The sequence below is a fragment of the Liolophura sinensis genome, chromosome 8 (genome assembly GCF_032854445.1).
Source record: "Liolophura sinensis isolate JHLJ2023 chromosome 8, CUHK_Ljap_v2, whole genome shotgun sequence".
Lineage (NCBI taxonomy): Eukaryota > Metazoa > Mollusca > Polyplacophora > Chitonida > Chitonidae > Liolophura > Liolophura sinensis.
In genome coordinates, this window is record NC_088302.1 from 21073516 (window position 1) to 21092357 (window position 18842).

At 38.0% G+C, this 18842-nt stretch overlaps 1 protein-coding gene across 1 annotated transcript; it reads left to right on the top strand.

The window, feature by feature from the left end:
• Positions 1–3008: 3008 nt before the first annotated feature.
• Positions 3009–17399, top strand: LOC135473779 (probable ATP-dependent RNA helicase DDX49). Its single transcript, XM_064753672.1, has 12 exons — positions 3009–3151; positions 3391–3514; positions 4234–4319; positions 5447–5568; positions 6273–6451; positions 8457–8597; positions 9019–9171; positions 11179–11276; positions 13230–13304; positions 14078–14166; positions 14629–14700; positions 16809–17399. Exons 1-12 carry the CDS (start codon positions 3019–3021, stop codon positions 16890–16892), a joined length of 1356 nt encoding a protein of 451 aa, XP_064609742.1. The 5' UTR covers positions 3009–3018; the 3' UTR covers positions 16893–17399.
• The last annotated feature ends 1443 nt before the right edge of the window (positions 17400–18842 follow it).

The window sequence follows — 18842 nt, forward strand, 5'->3', positions numbered from 1 at the left end:
GTACGTGCATAGCTGGAGTATACCACTGACCCCTACTAAGCTCCTGGCAAAACCCTCTGATTGAATTTCCGCAAAAAAGCATCGGCTGGAGATGGACACGTGAAGGCACTTCAAAAGACAATGGTAAAAAACAAAACAAAACAAACAAAAGAACGCCATTTATATCTGAAACTGATATGAATTGAAACGACCAAAAAGGCCATATGTAGAGTTTAAACATTCTTATTCCGCTAAAAAAAATATCCAAAAGAAAAAAAAAAGAGTCATATTTCACATTATTTATATTGTTTGTAGTGGAACAAAACATGCCATAATTTTATCGAGCATGGGAAACCTGGCGTAGCCAACCCATGATTCAAGTCCGTGTAGTTTTTCCCCTAGGTTGACTTCATGGTTCTAATTATGCATGCTAGGGAGTTTTATTAATTTATTTACCTTTAATGAATAAAGCTTACGATGAAGGCCCAAGTGATAAATATAGTTTTCTTGGAAAATGGACATGCTGGAAGAATATTTCTGCCAAAGCTTGAATTGTTGATTACAGATCCGTAAAAGTGACATGGTAAAAATAAAATGTTTGGAGAGAAAACAAAAATTTTTGAAGATAAAAAAAAACAACATGGTGAAAAAAATTTGAGGTAAGAGAAAAAAGTTTTCAAGTCTGTGGGAGCCACATACTCGCATCTCTCTCTCATAACTACTGCATATTTTGACTATAGGGTCTTACCATGACATAACTACCTTGTATTTTAAATCAAGAACAAGGATTTCCATGGGCATGATCGCCAACACAGGTTGATTCCAATCTGTTTAAAAACACCTGTTATCAACATCCATGTTCAGTGCTTGTGAACTTCATTTATATGTACGACTTTGCTCGACGGACACGACTAGGTCTACGCAGAAACAGTGACGTACTGAATGAAGAAAAGAGTACACCGCTTTAGAACGACCTGATTTAGGGGTTCAACGCATTTCCCTATATGAACGAGGCAGCCTATTAATAAACAGATTTAAAGAGGCATATATGGACTGAATAAACAATAAAATACAAATACAACGTGCAGCCCGGCCCTCATATAGCCTAGTTGAGTTCTGTCAATTTCAACTGCAACAGCTAGACATATATGTGAGACACTATTCGAATACATGTATTTGATCCAGCCAGGGTGGAACTAAGGCAAACTTTAGGAGCAAATGCCTTAACTTTATGTCACATACATGTATGAGGACGGCTGTGATATGTTTTAAACTTATCGTATTATTTGGTTAAGTGTTTACTTTATTAATAATAATCCCAGAATCATGAAGTTTTATACTATAATCGTGTTGGCTTTCCTCGTCGTCTAAAAGAACATCTTCGGGCTGAGAAAGTACAACCTGCAAGCGACAAAAGTTGATTTGCAAAAGCATAATGACACTGACGATCAGGCAGTAGCCCCTTATATAGCGTAACCCTTACTGATGATTGATCACTGATGTCTTGGTGCCCCGACTTGTCATCTCGAGGCTCCGATTAGTACTGTCGGGGGTTAAAACAAAAAAAAAATGTCAAAAAAGTTTTTTTTCACTATATAATTGTTTTTTTTTCTCTCCCAAATTTTTTTTTCACCATGTCGCTTTTACAGCTCCGTAGTTGATACATCAGGCCTACTACATCATTTACAAGAAACTCCGGCGACCCTGCTTAAATAGCCTATAACTGCAGGTGCACGGTGGGGTATTCTTGGTCCAGGTCGTAGCCTCCAGATAGGTTGTGCTTGTGATTTTGACCCCAATTAAATGTTTACAAAATTACAATAGGATTGCTGTACAACTAGATTCATGCTCAATTCTGAAACAAATGGAAATAAACCTATAAGTACCAGTGTGGCTGATCTAGGCATTCGAATGTCGCTGAATTTTATGCTTTAATTTTGTACCTGTAGCTTCCAGGATGAGAGCAGTGCTACCCTCTAATTATCGCGGACGTCAGAGAAAGCACCTAGGTTTGAACACGGAGTTCAACAATTTTACTATATTTTATAAAAGAAAACAGAAAAAAACATGCCGTGTATGCGAGAAATGCGAAGGACCAAAATTTAAATTCTACAGTTTTAATAAATTCAGAGGGAAAAAATTATATCATAAGATTTTTAATTAATATTAAGCGTTGTCCGGTGAGATGCCGTCTTCTCATTCCCATAAAACTTCGGCATCACTAATAAATATTGTACTGACTCTGATAGGCCTATTTGTTGTTTAGAAACTGCTGACTAAACGCTAAAGTGAACGACAATGTATTTGGGGAGACGAGTGCAGTTTGGGCCGAGACAATATATGCTACTGCCAGACATAATTTGTGATACCATCATTGAATATTACACGACTTGTAAATCAACTGATTTTACGTCTGTGGTGATCCGTAAGTGATACAGACTTGCCCCAGAACACTTTGTGAAATGGCCTTCCGTAACTAGGCCTACATGTAACTAAATCGTTGTAAACGATTTCAAAATGATGTAGTTTTGTGTTTTGTAGTTTATTCAGTAGTTTTGTGTTACCCGGATCATATGTCGCTTCATGGAATGAATTGGTAGAGGTCACAAGTTAGGCTGCGCAACCTGATGGCAACGTTTTTGATCGGATAAAATTCTCAAGATGGCTGCCTTGACCCACACCAGCCATTTGTGCCGTATTGTCATTTTGTTCTACGAGTTATTCGTTGAAATCTCATTAAAATAGTAAAGCATGATACTTTTTAGAAAGCTTTAGTATCATGCTTTCAACTGAAATATGTTTTAGCCAGGTACCGTCTTGTCCTTTCATGTTTACAGATAAAATACCAAATATCAGGGCGAAGTTATTCTTCTGGTCCGTACATAGTTCCAAACTCTGAACAAAAAAGTAAGTAACTGAACGTCTGCTCGAGGGTCTAAATTTTGTGGGCCAGCCCCGTAGAGGGCGCTGTTTGTCAATCTCCAAAATCCCAAGTAGTGGAGAATTCAATCCACGTGGTCTCGCGAAATGACTGAAGCGATGGCAGGAGAAGGAGATATCTCAGAGTTTGAAGATTTAGGGCTTAATGAATGGCTCTGTAATCAGTGTAAAGCCTTAGGTATAAGAAAACCGACGCCGATTCAGAAGAACTGCATCCCGGCTATCCTAATGGGTATTATAAGCTTATGTGTTCTAGAATATTGTCTTGTTTATAATGACGATAACTGCACCCTTAATAGCATGCCATAGTAAATACATCTTAATATAGAGTCCTCTAAAATCACATTCATTTAATCAGTGTTATACATTTGATATGTTTTAAGCTAAGATATCTTTGTTACATATTTTATGGTGGTAGCGAATGTACTATAAATCAAAATTAGGCCTCCATACTCTTTTGTATAACTTCAGGTCAGGACTGTATTGGGTGCGCCAAAACTGGAAGTGGTAAAACTGCAGCCTTTGCTTTACCTGTGCTACAGAAGTTATGTGAGGATCCATATGGAATATTTGCCCTTGTCCTAACTCCTACCAGGTGAGGCCTAGCTTGAGTAAACCAGATTGGAGTGTGACAGATGGTACAATAGATACAGGTCTTATGGTAGATAAACCTATGGGTTACAACTTTGAAAGAGTCACACCAATTCAGAAAATTTCGAGCATTTTAAATGAATGTTTCCGTTACTGAAACTTTACCTGCAGTAAATAACATTTTGAAATCGAAAACTTAGAAAGAGAAAAAAACCATGTAGGAGAACAAGATGCTGTGATATCGCTAGAGTTCACAATGTTGTTGCATTGGCAGGATAGGGATAAAATTGACACATTCTTCTGTTCCAAGAAAAATTACAATTAAAGCATTTCACCTATTATATTATAGATGCAGAACTGCATCTCTCTCACTGACGGTGTACTGATGGACAGAGTGCTATACAGCTAGTGAAATCTTCAGCCATGGGACGGATCCAGTCCAGTCTATATTGCAATATGGCGGGTTTCCATTGCAGAGAGGATACATTGTGTACATCAGAAATATCAGCAGTGTATGGATGCTGCTGCCATTAACTATATCTTGAAAGGCTCCCATAATTTTCAGAGACTGAAAATATGGCCAGATGAATTAGCCTAGTCATACAGTTTTATTTTGAATTTAATATGATGTTTTGTCCTTACTTTATATGAAGAAAACATAAACAAATATCATCTTTTCTTTTGAAAGAGAGGAAGAAATGAATCAGTTTTATTTTTTTCCAGAGAATTAGCATTCCAGATATGCGACCAATTCCAGGTCTTAGGAAAACCTATCGGAATACGCGCCACAGTGATTACAGGAGGAATGGGTAAGTCAGTTGTCAGCCTACTTTCTTCTTCCACTGGCATGCTTGATTACTTACAATTCGTACGTGGGAAGGTCTACAAACAACCTGCAGATGGTCATTGGTTTCCACTGAACTTCCACTGCCTGGTTTCCTCCCACTGTAATGTTGGCCACCGTCTTATAAAGTGAAATATTCTTGAATATGGTGTAAAACTCAAATAAGTAAAGAAATAAATTATTGATGCAATGTTGCATAACGACAAATGTTATCAACTGGTAACAAGAAAAAATGTTATTTTAGATGACATTGGTTTGTACCTGTTTCTGATGTCGTGCAGGGGGCAAAATTAGAGATATTTGACTTCATCAGGAAACTCACGCCATCCACAGGATTGTGCAAGTTCGGGTAACAAGATTTCAGGAAGGCCTGCTACAGTAGATATGTATGGAGAACAAATTATTATTCATTTTGACACTTATTTTCCAACACCATTCCATTATGAAAAAAAATCATTGCCCACTTTGAAGACACAGATGCAAGGAGAAGAGATGATTTGTCTTTCAATTTAACCTCATAAATGGTGAGAATGTTCATATCAATTGACTTCAAAACATAGAAATCCAGATCGAATTTGTAATCCCTAGCAGCAAAATCCTTTGTTTCCCTTGAGAAATCTGCAGGAGCCAAATAAGCTTCATTAACAGTTGTAACATTCTGTAAGGCCGGCTGAAAGTTAGAGACCACATGATCTCCATAGCAACAGTTTGAGTGGGTGAAAAAAATTGTCCACCTAATGTTATAGCATAGGAAAATGCCTATTTTGTGAATCGCTGTTAGCGATTGTGTATTTGTTGGATTTGTATAATTTTCAGCTTTCCAAATAACCTGAGCACATTTGCACAGCTTACTTGATGTCTTTTGTACAACCAGGGCTTACTGGTCACTGACCTAGTGGCGGACATGGACCTTTTTCTGTATGCTTTAACATAGGGTGGCCAGTTTGTTTTCGCCTACTTTAGGGCAATTTGGTGATCAATAACTTGTGTTGGTTAACGATGACCTCGGTTGGTTAATGATGACCTCGGTTGGTTAACGATGACCTCAGCTATCATATGTATCAAACATATTACTGTGTTGTTGTTTTACAGATATGCTGCAGCAAGGCCTTGACCTGTCTGTTCAGCCACATGTTGTCATCTCTACGCCAGGACGTCTTGCTGACCACCTCACCAGCTGTGATACATTCTCCCTGAAGAGAATCAGATTCTTGGTGAGTACTGATCAGTTCTCCTGCTTCTTGATCAAGAAAATACAGATTTTCTTGCCAAAATATCAGGTCATTTGCATGTGCACTCTGGTATGACTTACAGTTTATGCCATTATTAGTCAACAGTTCCTAAAAGAGTCTATAACCGGAGGCTTTTATCAAAAATCGAAGAGTGCAAATCCAATCAAATTTCTTGCATTACTTTAAGAAAGACGAAATAATTACCGTCCACAAAATATCGGCTTTGTCTAAATGAATCGGTAATAATGGTCCAAAAAATTATAAAACATTATTGTCGCATTATAATGTCTTTAGACCTAAGAATTATTTAATTTATGTAATTCAGGTATTAAGCCTGACATTTACTGAAAAGCAATAATTTGAGCTATTCTTGCTAAATATACAAAATTTGATTTGATGTGTTGTACAAGGTGACATGTCTCTTGTCTTCGGTGTGATATTTCAGTGATGTAGCACTCTGGCGGCATGGAGTCGCCCTGCCACAAGAAGACATATCGTATATACATAAACCTGATGATTCCTTGTCGTCATGTGACTGAAAAATTGTTGAGTACAATGCAAAAATACGTACATACTTAGCTGATATGGGGTTTTGCCCAAAATCTCTGGTATAGCCTTTTTTTTTAGTTTTTATTTTATTTATTTATTTTTTTTTTTTTTTTGATGTTTGTGTTCAATTTTCACAGATCCTTGATGAAGCTGATCGACTATTAGAAGATGACTTTGGAGAGCAGTTGGAGACAATATTTCAACGATTACCAAAGAAAAGGCAAACGTTGTTATTCAGTGCTACTATTACAGACACTCTGAAAGAACTGCAGGAAGTTGCATTAAACAAACCTTTCTTCTGGCAGGCTGAGTATACGTGAGTGGCCTCCCTTATTGACTGACAAACATAGTCTTACATTTGGTAGTCATTTTCAAACAGTCGTGGAAAGGAGTGTGATCACTACTTTCATTATGAATTAGTTTTGTCTTGTTATATTTTTCCAGTTCTTCCTTGTCAGCAAGGAATCAAATAACCTTTGCCAAAATAAGAAAATTTATCTCTTCTCCACTTACAGTAAACAACCTAAAGTTTCGCACCCGAGTTATTGTCGTTTACTTTTGCACAATCTGAGTTGGTGGCAAGATGAGGGAAGAGAGTGATTAGCCCCCCCCTCGTTTCATGGGGCTGTCACTGACAGTAGACCTAAATGTAAATATTCCCATAAATGAAATCGAAGAAAATATTAAGAAGGGAGATGTCTATTACAAACCTTTAAATTCCAAACATTGCCTGAAAGCATGAACGAGTCAATCAAGAAATGTAAATGTACAATGTATACTGCAGACAAACCAATTATTCGCGTTAGGCCTACGTGGAATTCACCTCACACCGTTACCTGGTGAACGATTGTCTGCTGAGAGTCCTCACTATGCAACGAATATGTGTAATGTATTTGAGCTGAAAACGAATTTCACTGAGAAATATCTGTCACCACCTTCAGTCTGCACGCACATTTTGTTTCTTTAGTTGGAATTGCCCTCCGATTACAGAAGAGTTGCTTTTCCCACGTATATCGAGAACCTCCATTAAACACAGAAAACATACTCCACGCAAGGTTTCCGAAAACAGGATAGACAGGATTTGTTTGAGTTGTTATGACATTAAGAGTTCACACAACACCGTCACTTGCTTTATACCAAAATGAAAAGCATGTTTTATGATTTCCTGTATACAATTTTGTCCAGACGTGATTTACGTGTTGCCTGCGACAGACAAGATTATTGTTTTGCCTTTCGCCAACAAAAATCACGTTATCGATGGGTACACCCATGGAAATGTCGAGTCCTGTGAATGTAAGTGGCTTGTATCTACATGTAGACATTAAACCAGTCTGTCTGACTTAAATTTCATCAAAGGGGACTCGATTAAGTATTAAGTAAATTAAGCATTCATCTTCATGAAATATTGGCGGAAGTTTTTCATTCAAATTACGCCAGAATGAACAGGAAATGTTTAGCTGCAGAAGCGTAAACTAGGTGTCGCTGTAATCATAGTTTGACATCTCCATCGCGTCTGCTGGTAGGCGTAGTTTGCAAGTATTGGTTTGCGGTATACTAAATTCTGCTACAGCTTTGTATATTGAGATCCCTGCAGTTTAAAAACGGACATTTGCCATGACACTCCACGTGCATAAAGGTACTGGGTGGTCACACCCAATCTCCACAGAGTTTTCTCCCAAATTCCCATTTATCACAAAACAATCAACTTGTTGCAAAGTGCATGTGCTATAACTATTACGATTAAAAGTGAGGAAACCACGAGGTGTTGATGGTAGGAGGTAGGAGAATAACTGCTCAGTGAAGTGTGAGCTTATTTATTAGAACTGTCAGTATAATCCCCTAACCACCCCTGATGCTGTTTCGCGGCGGTCAGTCAGTAACAACCACAACCAATGCAATGAATCCTCATGTACACTTTCTGAGTCTCGGGGCGAAACTTTAGGTCATTTGCCATATCCTCATTTCTCAACGTAACCTCAACAATTTCTCACTGTTGGTCCTTAGACACTGTTCAATTTCTCACTGTTGGTGTTTAGACACTGTTCAATTTCTCACTGTTGGTCTTTAGACACTGTTCAATTCCTCACTGTTTGTCTTTAGCCACCGTTAAATTTTAAAATAAGTATGAATGTTTCAATTAACGTGAAGAACAGCAACTGTTGAACAGTATGATAACAACTTCCATGTTAACTTAGTTTTGTCTGTAAAAATATGAAAATCTTTTTCTTTTCAACCTACTGGTACCTTAATTTTTCGATGCAACCCAAACTAAGAATTTCTCAGATATGGTCTTAAGTGTGAATGTGTTATGTTACTTGCAGAACAGCGACTGTTGAACAACTAGACCAGAGATACATGCTGATGTCTGCGGATGTTAAGGATGCCTATTTACTTCATTTGTTAGATCGCTACTCAGAAGAAAATAAAACTAGCTCAATTTTAATATTTACAAACACCTGTAAGTAAGTATAGAATTATTGTATTTGACTGAATTATTCATATCACCTCATTCTGAGAGTTGTATTAATCTTAAAAAAGTGTTGATTTATTTGTTTATTTGATTGGCGTTTAAAGCCGTGCTCAAGATTGTTTCACTTACACGACGGCGGTGAGCATTATTAAAACACCAGAAGTAATATTTCATAACCTGTATTTGCTTTTTTTGGGACATAACTTTACGTCATGAATGTACAGTAGTTCAGAACAAGTGAACTGAAATGTTCTTTATGGTCTGCATAAAAAGGAAACCGAAATCTTATTGCTTTTAATGATATTCCTAATACTTCAACTGGCCATTTTAAATTTGTTAGATGAGGATAAATTAGACTCGTAGAGTGTAGTAAGAACAATTATTCAGTACAATATCTTCCTTTTCTCTTACAGATATTGTCAGATATTGGGGATGGTGTTGAGGGAGTTGGGTTTTCCCTGTGCAGTGTTACATGCCATGATACCCCAGAGACAAAGGCTGGCAGCTCTCGCTAAATTCAAATCCAATCAAGTCAGAATTTTGATCGCTACAGATGTGGCCAGCAGGTAATGCAGAATTTTGCACGGGTCCTTAAAAACCTTGAAAGTACTTGAATTTTATTTTGGTAATTCAAGGACTGGAAAGTGCTTGAATTTGACCATTTTTATGTGGAGGTCCTTGAAAGTACATAATTTTGTGTGTGTCACGTGAAGAAAGTTATTCGGTGGTAAGAATCTGTGTATCAACTGGCAACAGGCATGCACCTAAAGCGGCTGCCAGTGGTATGTACATGTTGATGGTTTTGTGCCACTACAGACATCCCCTTCTCCGCCAGAGGAAGCTAAGATCGCCATTTTTTGAAAAAAAGCATTAGAGATGACAGGCAACTGTCGTTTTAATGAAGAATGGCTGTAGTTCCCAGATTTCAAGGACTGGCTTGTGGGCGACGCCAGCAGTGTCAATCGGGCATACTGCCGATTGTGTCTCTGAAGAATAGATGTCTCCAGTATGGGCAAGTCTGCCCTGGACTACTCATCTACTCATGACTGGCAGTGGCGCTGTTTACAAACACGTGCGTTGTGTGGAAATATTTTAAGCTGCGCTTTTTATTCTGACGGACAGTGGAAAATTTATAAGAATCATTGATGGGTTATATGATTATCAGTGATGTCTGCACTGATTGAAGGTTATGGCACCAACACAAGGCTGCATACCCGTCGAATGCATGGCTATACCACGCTTACGAAATGACCTGAAAAAGTATTCAAGCTGCGGCTGTTGTCACAGATTTTATGCGAATTTGGATTTTAAGTACTTGAAAGCACTAGAAAAATACTGGATTTTTTTGGCCGTGAGGCGTGCGATCCCTGGTAATGGTGTGCTAAAGATTCCTGTGGGTCTGGTTCCAGACTGCTAAGTTTATTGTAATTACCACAGAAAAGAACACTAAAAAATAAAAACAAAGCTTGCTGCTTTGAGAATAATAATCTGTTTTGCCTATGATAACTTTGGAGCCAGGCCCAGTATTGTTTGGTAGTTAAATTATCATACTTGTATGCAAAGGCTATACAAGTTGTGCAGTCTGTGTATTGGACAAGACCCTGTTTAACAAAGTTACATTTGTATCATAGACTAAGTTGCTTGCATTAAACCATGTCTATCTTTGTTACAATGTCTGTCGTAGATTAAGCTGCTTGTAGCCATGTCTGTCTTGAACTGTGTCACTTGTAACCATGTCTGCCTTAAACTATGTTCCTTGTAACCATGTCTATCTTATAGTAATTTGCTTGTAACCATGTGTATCTTAGACTAAGTTGCTTGTAACCATGTCTATTGCAAACTAAGTTGCCTGGGAGCAGTGCAGAAAAAAGGCTCGTATTCTGTACTTGTTTAGGGTTTCCTTATGTATGCATTGTGACAGGGGACTAAACCAATAGCAGTGTAAATATTAGTCTTCCCAGTTGGTGCAGTTATTTTCCAAGGGCACTTGTTGTTAACTGGCGTGGTGCTCAGCACGGAGAGTTTAAAACAAGGAAACAAGATTGATTTGCTGGGTGTGTATAATGTGACTCAGTGAATTAAGATGTCATGTGTTTTTGGCATGATACTTCAGTGTTGGGAGCACTTAGGCGGCAATGACTGGCTGTGCCACAAGACGCACACACCTTATGACTGCTTGTTACCATGTGACTAAAACATTGTAAATTTGACGTCAAACCTAAGTATACATACATGTACATATATAATGTGTGGTATAGGCTGCAGGGGATGAAGCGATCTTAAGACTAAAGTCATAATTTCATTAATCAATGTTGATTTGTTCCTTTCCCTTATTTTAGCTGAAATTTGTTTTACAATAATTTTACCAAGAATTTATGTTGTCAAGCAATATTTTGACCTTGTTACGGGAGAAATAACAATTTTAAAGTGATTTTCAATTTTAACTTAAGTATAAGATCACACTGTGATCCCTGGGCCAGAACCGTTTTACTATTGAATATACACAGATTACACTTCAATCTGCAGAATAGTGCAAGTAATATTGATCTATGGCATTGCTTTTTTGATTTCAGAGGTTTGGATATCCCTATGGTGGACCTGATCATTAACCATAATGTCCCTAACAGACCGAAGGACTACGTTCATCGTGTCGGCAGAACAGCCCGTGCTGGTAAGGCCCATATCATCAGTTCATGATAATTAAGGAAGGTGCCTTTGAGTTCTGTGATGCCAGGTTTCCTTATGCTTGTTACCTTACATGTGTCAGAGACAAGGAAAAACTTTAAACCCTCATTTCTGATGCCAGATTAAAGGAGACGAAAACCTACAAACATGACACTGTAGGCTGAAAAGAGCACATTTTTTTCTATCTGGTGGTGCCTGCTGCATAATTTTGCCTTTTTTCCTTGCCATACACATAAAGCCTGAAAACGCCAAAGCTGGCATAAATCGCTGAGTCCATTGCGTCCTCCATCTTGAACAGTCTGTAATTTATGCTGGGGTTGTGTTGCCTCTCAGCCAGTGAGAGTCTTTTAAACTGCCGGCTTGTTCAAGTAAACTCAGAACCTACGTCCAACATTCCAATTTCCCAATCGTCAAGCGGAAAACGAACTGCACTGTTCGCTACCTTCTGCAAAAAAGAGTTCTACCGGAAATCTATGAACAATTTGTCAACTTGAGGTACATATTATAATTTTTTTATGTCATGCACCTGCAAGGAAAAGCATGCTCTTTTCGATGGTATTTGATTGATATTTAAATTTCTTCTCCTTCAAGGAATTTGTAAGGTGTGTTCTTTTTTGGTGACTACCTTTTTTCTTTACTGTAGTTTTCTTTACTGTAGGCGCTATCAATTTATTAGCTAGTCTGTACTAAATACAGGCGTTGCCTATGTTCCAAGTGTCAGCGTCCTGTAACAGAGGAAGCAGTTTTAAAGTAACTGTTAGGGATGGTATCTTTAAAACTAGTGCATGTATTGAGCTTAGGCACGAATGTAGATCCCAGTATTAACACGAGGGGGATGTTCTATCGTTAATTTGCTGTATCTTTATTAATTACCGTAAATTACAAAATTCTTGACTTAGTGTATTGTGTATTAGAATTAATGTAAGTGTTAGGGTTGTGTCTCAAAAATTACTGCATGTATTGAGCTGAAGTTTTACACACATATAAAGCACTATGACATGACGGGGATGTTCCATCATTGATCCGTATTAGGGTAGCCCTTTAGCTCACTTCACACCACACTTACAGGGCGCTGTGCGCACGTGATACACCACAGCGTGCCGTACCTTGAAGCCTGTAATAAGAACACGGACAAATTTGAAATTGGCATTTCTATGCATTACCAATGGCTGTTTCCATTCAATATAATTCAAGCCTTATTTATTTTCGCCCCTGATACTTTTTAAAAACATAAAAGATTAGCTCCAGTGTTACTTTCACCGGTGTTGAGTCCCTGCAATTCACAATCTGCTGGCCTGACCGCCTGGATCCTCGTACCACAGCTAATATTGCTGAACTTGGGTGTAAAAATTTATAGGCTGTTAACTGCGAAACCGTGCCAAATTCTCCATAGGTACTACCATAATTCAGTGGATGTCCAATTCGTGCCAGACAAACTTATGTCATTGACTTGGCCTGTCGCTATGCTGTACATTTTAGTACAACTCTGGTTGCCTGTCTTGCAAAATATTTGTTGGAAAACTGTTTTACTTATATTATTTTCAAGGTGCTAATTAAGAAGTGTACATGTAGGGGTAATTATAGATTAAGTCACACGATAGCTTCTGGAAAGACATACAGTGGGTAGGCCTAATGCATGGATTTGGCTGTGCTTTGTAGGGCTTTTTAATACATAATCACGGCAGGTATTCATGACATGACATCATTTCTCCAGGGCTCCACGATCAAAAAGAAAGGCAGAAAGCCCAACTTTAAGGTTTCTTTTTTTTTTTTGAATGGAACTAGTTAACATAATAGTTTTTCAAATGCAATGTACAGACTAACATAGTCTGGGGATACCGTATACTGCCAGCAAAAGACAAATTTTGACTGTAACATGGATCGAGGTGGTGTACAATGTTAAGCACTCATTGTGTACGATGTTTTGTCTTCTTTGCAGGTCGTGGAGGAATGGCAATAACACTGGTCACCCAGTTTGATATCCGGCTTGTCCATGCCATTGAGAGCTTTATCAGTAAGTGTTCCAAATCTGTAGTTCATTTAAATTAAACACTGAGGTCTTTTTGTCAACAATTTCTGATATTTACCTTGCCTCAATTTTAAATTAAAAAATGTGGTTGGCCCATTCCGATCAATCAGACAGCAGTAATCTGTATAACCCCAGAATACAGCCGTTTCTGCTTTTGTACCCGAGACCAGGTTTGTTTGCCTTTTGACTGTGTGTGCCTGGGGTATGAGTGATGCTGCATTGTTTTTCCTCTTGCAGCTTTTACGTGATGCATCCCATTGTCTCCAGATGAGAAATTTATTTATTGAGTTACCAAGTAGGTCCAAAAAGAAATGGCTCCAGTGCTTTAGTTTCCACCTGTCTTCCTAAATAATTCAAGTTATGTGACATGTGTTTGTTGTCTTTGTTTAAAGCTGTTTGCTTTTAAGTCACCTCCAGGATAATTGAGGTGTGGCTTGAGACCCAGCAATGGATAGAGAATTTTCTTCGATTCCCCACTCTAACTGATTGTGGGGCTTTGGTGACAATGAGCTGTCAACAGCTCACTGTTGTGAGCATTGCACAATCTAACTTTTTTTGTGCATGTCTGTATGTCACAGGTGGGAAAGTTCGTCAGTAACCATATAGCCAAAGGGCGGTGGTTTTACCCTGGGCTCTCAAGTTTCCTCCCCACATAAAACTGGGGAATGGGAACTTAAGTATGGCATTGAACAGCAATCAAATAAATACAAAATAATCCTGTAACACATCTTTAACTGTTCATGCTACTATGTTGACAGAAACCAAATTGACGGAGTATGAGACAGCTGAGAGTGAAGTGATGAAGATTCTATCTGAGGTGGCAGTAGCTAAGAGGGAGGCAGAAATTGTAAGTTGGATGGTCAGTGGTTGATGAAACAAAGATGTGGAGAAATTAGAGTAATATGAATACTCAGGGCAATGAGTACACTACAGTATTTTGTTTATTGCCTCCACCTTTATGTTTTTGTCATCATTTATTTTTCAGTCTGTTTATATGCCAAAAAGATGTCAGTCTATCAATATGAGATATAAATTGCCGCATTGACTGTGATAAAGCATGAGAGAGGAACTTCAAATTTAGAATGTATGTTGATGTTAAATTAGTCTTATTTAAATTAAGGTCATTTCATTTAAATATTTGGCAACCAGCTCTAAATTGCGTTAATTTGGAGGATATGTCATACCTTGGAGAGTGTAACTGTTAGAGTATAACTGAGGCTCATGCCTAATGATATATGAATGTAGTGGTCTTGCTTGTAATTTTAATAAATGAAGACAAAATGATTTCAATTTTTTTTTTTTTTTAAAGAGATTGGATGAGAAGGATTTCGGAGAACAGAAACAGATCAACAAAAGGAAAAAACTGATATTGGAAGGAGAGGTAAGTTTGAAGAGTGTTTTTAATGTTTTATCTTAGTTTGTCATTTGACATCTTATTGTGAATTACTAGCATTACTGAAGCATGCAACTGCTACAGTACGGCCAGATCCTAACTTTTAATCCTTCTCCCATATTGGCCAGACGGTAGGTGTAAGATACGTCGACGATTGGCTGGCTCTGAGCCAATGAGCTGTCACCATCGGCATATCCTCCGCCCATCATTTCACCAATGATGGTTAGATCATGACACCACGGTCAGCGTAGGAATGTACGACATTGTCGGGTCAGTAATTCTATTTTTAGTTGAGACTGTAAACTGTGATGGCAGTGTGAAGGCCTTTCCAAATCCAATAAATTTGAGGTCCGTAAGGTCACAGCGGCATGCTCCTCATGCAGTTCCATAAATTTAGTGAACACTTGTCGAAAATAGGACTCGGTAAGCCTTTCGATTTTCGCTACTCATAGGCATATAGGTTTAAAGTGAACATAAAGTCTGCTACTATATATACATAGAAAAAAATGATGTAGGGCACAGTTATCACAGAAAAATATGTAAAAAATTCTATAAAGATTTGAAAGCCAAGAAGATGAAGTTCAGCATTGGGGATATGGCATTGACGGACATTTCACTCCGAGTACCCATGTTGTAAAAGCCCTTATGAACTTGGCCAATCATTAGCCCTGAAAACGTCACTTGATAATTGGCTGTCAAGTCAGAAAACCTATTGCCTCTCGATTGCCAATGTGGTTTCTTATAGTTGATAGATATCGGTGGAATAAATTGAATTTTGCGATTAGTTTATGTGTTAAACTGATGCTTTTTGAACCACACAGTTATGAGCAGGGAACTGATAACGGCTGTCCATGTCACAATGGGTACAAGTTTGGCAGGATATTGCAGTAACTTTTCAGGGTGAGCTGGCAAGAAACCCGCCTCCGGAGAGTCAAGAAAAATATTGTTACTTTGCATTATTTTTCCTTAACAAAGTCAGATTTATCATGAAAATATCTTCTCAAAATTGGAATGAATGGGTCTGTTATCAATCAGAAAGTCCTGCCATGTTCGGTAAATTCTCTGAAGTTGGAACAGCCAGCTAGGCCAAACGCTTACACCCATGTGGATGAGGACGAGCAGGACTGCTAAAATATGATGACTCTGTCCATGAACATCGCCCTGAACGAGCACCAAACTAAGCGAAACATCAGCCCTTTGAACACAGAACAGAGCTGATATTCTTTGGTTGGGTTGGGTTTTTGTTTCTTTCTTCTCATTGTCACACTGTTTTATACCGATAGTACAGGTGGGCTCCTAGGTATTGTGACGTATCTCTAGATAGCTATAACACGGCAAAACAGTGTCACCAAATGAGTGTTTAGGTACTGACTATTGTTTGCCATTTATTTTGTTGTTAAAAGGGGGTAGAATATTTAAAATATTTTGAGAACATTTCTGGAATACTACTTTATTAATTAATTTAGCTTTAGTGGCTGCATTTGTGTTCACTTTATAATAGGACATGGACACATGCTTGAACTTTTAGCTGTCTAGAATCGAGTAAATGGTAACCTTGTGTGCTGGATAAGATATGTACATGTTACAGGCTTCCTCTGGGGTTTATCATGGCCTGGCCATCTTACAAAGAGCTCATCAATTTATTGAAGGCGTTCACATGATTTGAGACAGCACGTCTACAACCGAATGGCTGTCGTGCCAGAAAAGGGTACCATATTATGATAAAAAAAAAACTGTGATCAAGATACGCAGACAATCCGTGTATCATCCACGTTTGATCACTGGAAAATCTCGTCACCATCCGGGTAGAGAGGGGAACACGATCAGGGTATGGTCCATGGACCATCAGCATATGGCCCTGCCACGTTGGGTGTAGGATTTAATTTTAGGATTCGACTGTACTGTCTATGAACCATTCTGATTCTTCTGAAAAATCTTTTATGATTTATGAAACTAAAATCACTGAATCTTCAGATCATCGAGATATTATTTTGCATTTTAGTTATTATGTTGACATTAGCCAGGTAATAAATTCTACCTCTCACTTAAAGTCCAGCACAGTGTATTAACTTTACAACTGTTTTTTATCATTTCAGGATCCAGATGAAGTGGAAAAGCAGCAAAGGAAAAGAAGATTAGAGCGTGGGAAACAAGGGAAAAAGAAAGCAAAGAGCTCTTGATGTTGAGAACGAATATATTGTACCTGTGTCACTGCAGAGAAATGCCTGTGTTGGCCGTTTGGGTTCACCAATCCAGCAATCAGACTCTCCCTCTAGTCTGGTAACAGGGTTAAAAATCCCCTGGCTACACGTGTGAATAATATCCTCAGTTTTGACTTTTCTCTCTACTTTATGAGTTTACTCCAGCCATAAACTCCAGTTTACTCCAGAGATCAGTGTGACTGGAGTTATAGGACTGAAAAATTCTTGAGCAATAAATAAATAAACCTGTAGCAGGATATTCTTCATGATTATTTATCTAAGTATGATTTATTTAAGTTCATAGTACATAACTGTCATTATCATTTTTCACATTAAAGAGGCAGATACCCACTTTATCCAATATCTGAACTATCGCTATATGCTATGTTCATCCCTTGTAGGCCTATGGATTAGATTTTTTGTGTGTAATTAGGCAAAGACAGATGTATTCATTGCTGATATGTATATGAAATAAAAAAAGATATAAGCCAGAAGTAATTTATGATTTTTTTGTTTTTTTTGTTTGTGTTTTCCTTTACTGCTTTACCAGAATTTGTATTTCTTTTTCCTAAATTGAATAGTGCTGAGAACTTAAGATGATGTAGGCCACTTGAGTGTCATGTTGGTGTCTTGTGCTTAGCATTTTAATGCAACAGCACTTGACATTAAGATCATCATCTTTACAAGAAGATAGAGTAATGATTAGACCAAACTTTTGTTGAACATGAAGCTAAACATTAAGCAAGGGAGTTGCAAGGTTTGCAATTTTCTGGTCATAAGTCCTTACCTTACTTGGGATGGAACTGGTGCTTTGAATTAGTGAGGCAGCATGCTTGAAATGGAGCTATCACTTTAGATACATACTTGATCTATACACCATTGCGATATGACAAGTCCTCAGACTGCTAAGCTATTCATACACACGTGGAAAAATGAAAACCAGTTTCTGTCAAAAGTGTAAAAATACCAAACATTTTAACTGATCAAATCAGAATTTGAACATTAACCCTGTAGATGAGAGTATTACAATGGTGATAATATTGATTCCAGCCGTAACACTGTAAAAAAAAAAATGGATAAACTTTAGTCACATTGGGGATGTGTGGTAGCTCAGCAAGAAAGGTGCACAACTCCCTAACCACAAGATGCAGGTTCAGTCCTGGCATTGGACATGGAATGTGTAGATTCCCCAATTCTTACTGTTCACTAGAGCCCTCGTGACAGTTAACACTATACTTATGCAATGCTCATAGAAGCATTTGTGCAGCCTTACATTCATTGAAGATCACTTCTGTTCTATCAACATGACGCACAAGTCACAAGTTTGAAAATTTACACGTAACTCACCAAAAGTGGGTGGTTTAGGCTACCTTGGATGCCCTGGTTTCCTCTTCCGATATAACTGATCCATCATATAAGCAAAAAATTATTGAATTCCTTTAAACAACAACTTCAAGAAATCATGACACTGTGGACCCTTCTTGAGGCTATCATACTTCCATGTGCACTCTACCAGTTAAACTAGAGGTTTTACTTTTCTGCTGTTGGATGAGACCCAGTGGTTTTCTGCTAGCACTGCCAGCATTCTTTCATCTAAAATTGACATACTCTGAAGTGTAACTATGCTTGGGGGAAAAAACAAAAACACTTCAAGTAAGAAATACATGTATCTGAAGACAAAGGCATATGTTTGGTCAAAGGCATGTCAGTCCATGCTTGATGCCTTGCAATAGCATCATGATACTGACACTGGACAGGACATCCATTAGTACACCCAACAGAATAAGCTACACTAGTCAAAAAAGCCCTAGCATACAGAAAGCAACTAGGCTTGTTTATGAAAGATGCCAAGCATTAAAATTTATTCAATTTTTGGTAAAGAAATCTTTTGTGATATGTGTAATCAACATTATCCCAGTGGCAATTAAT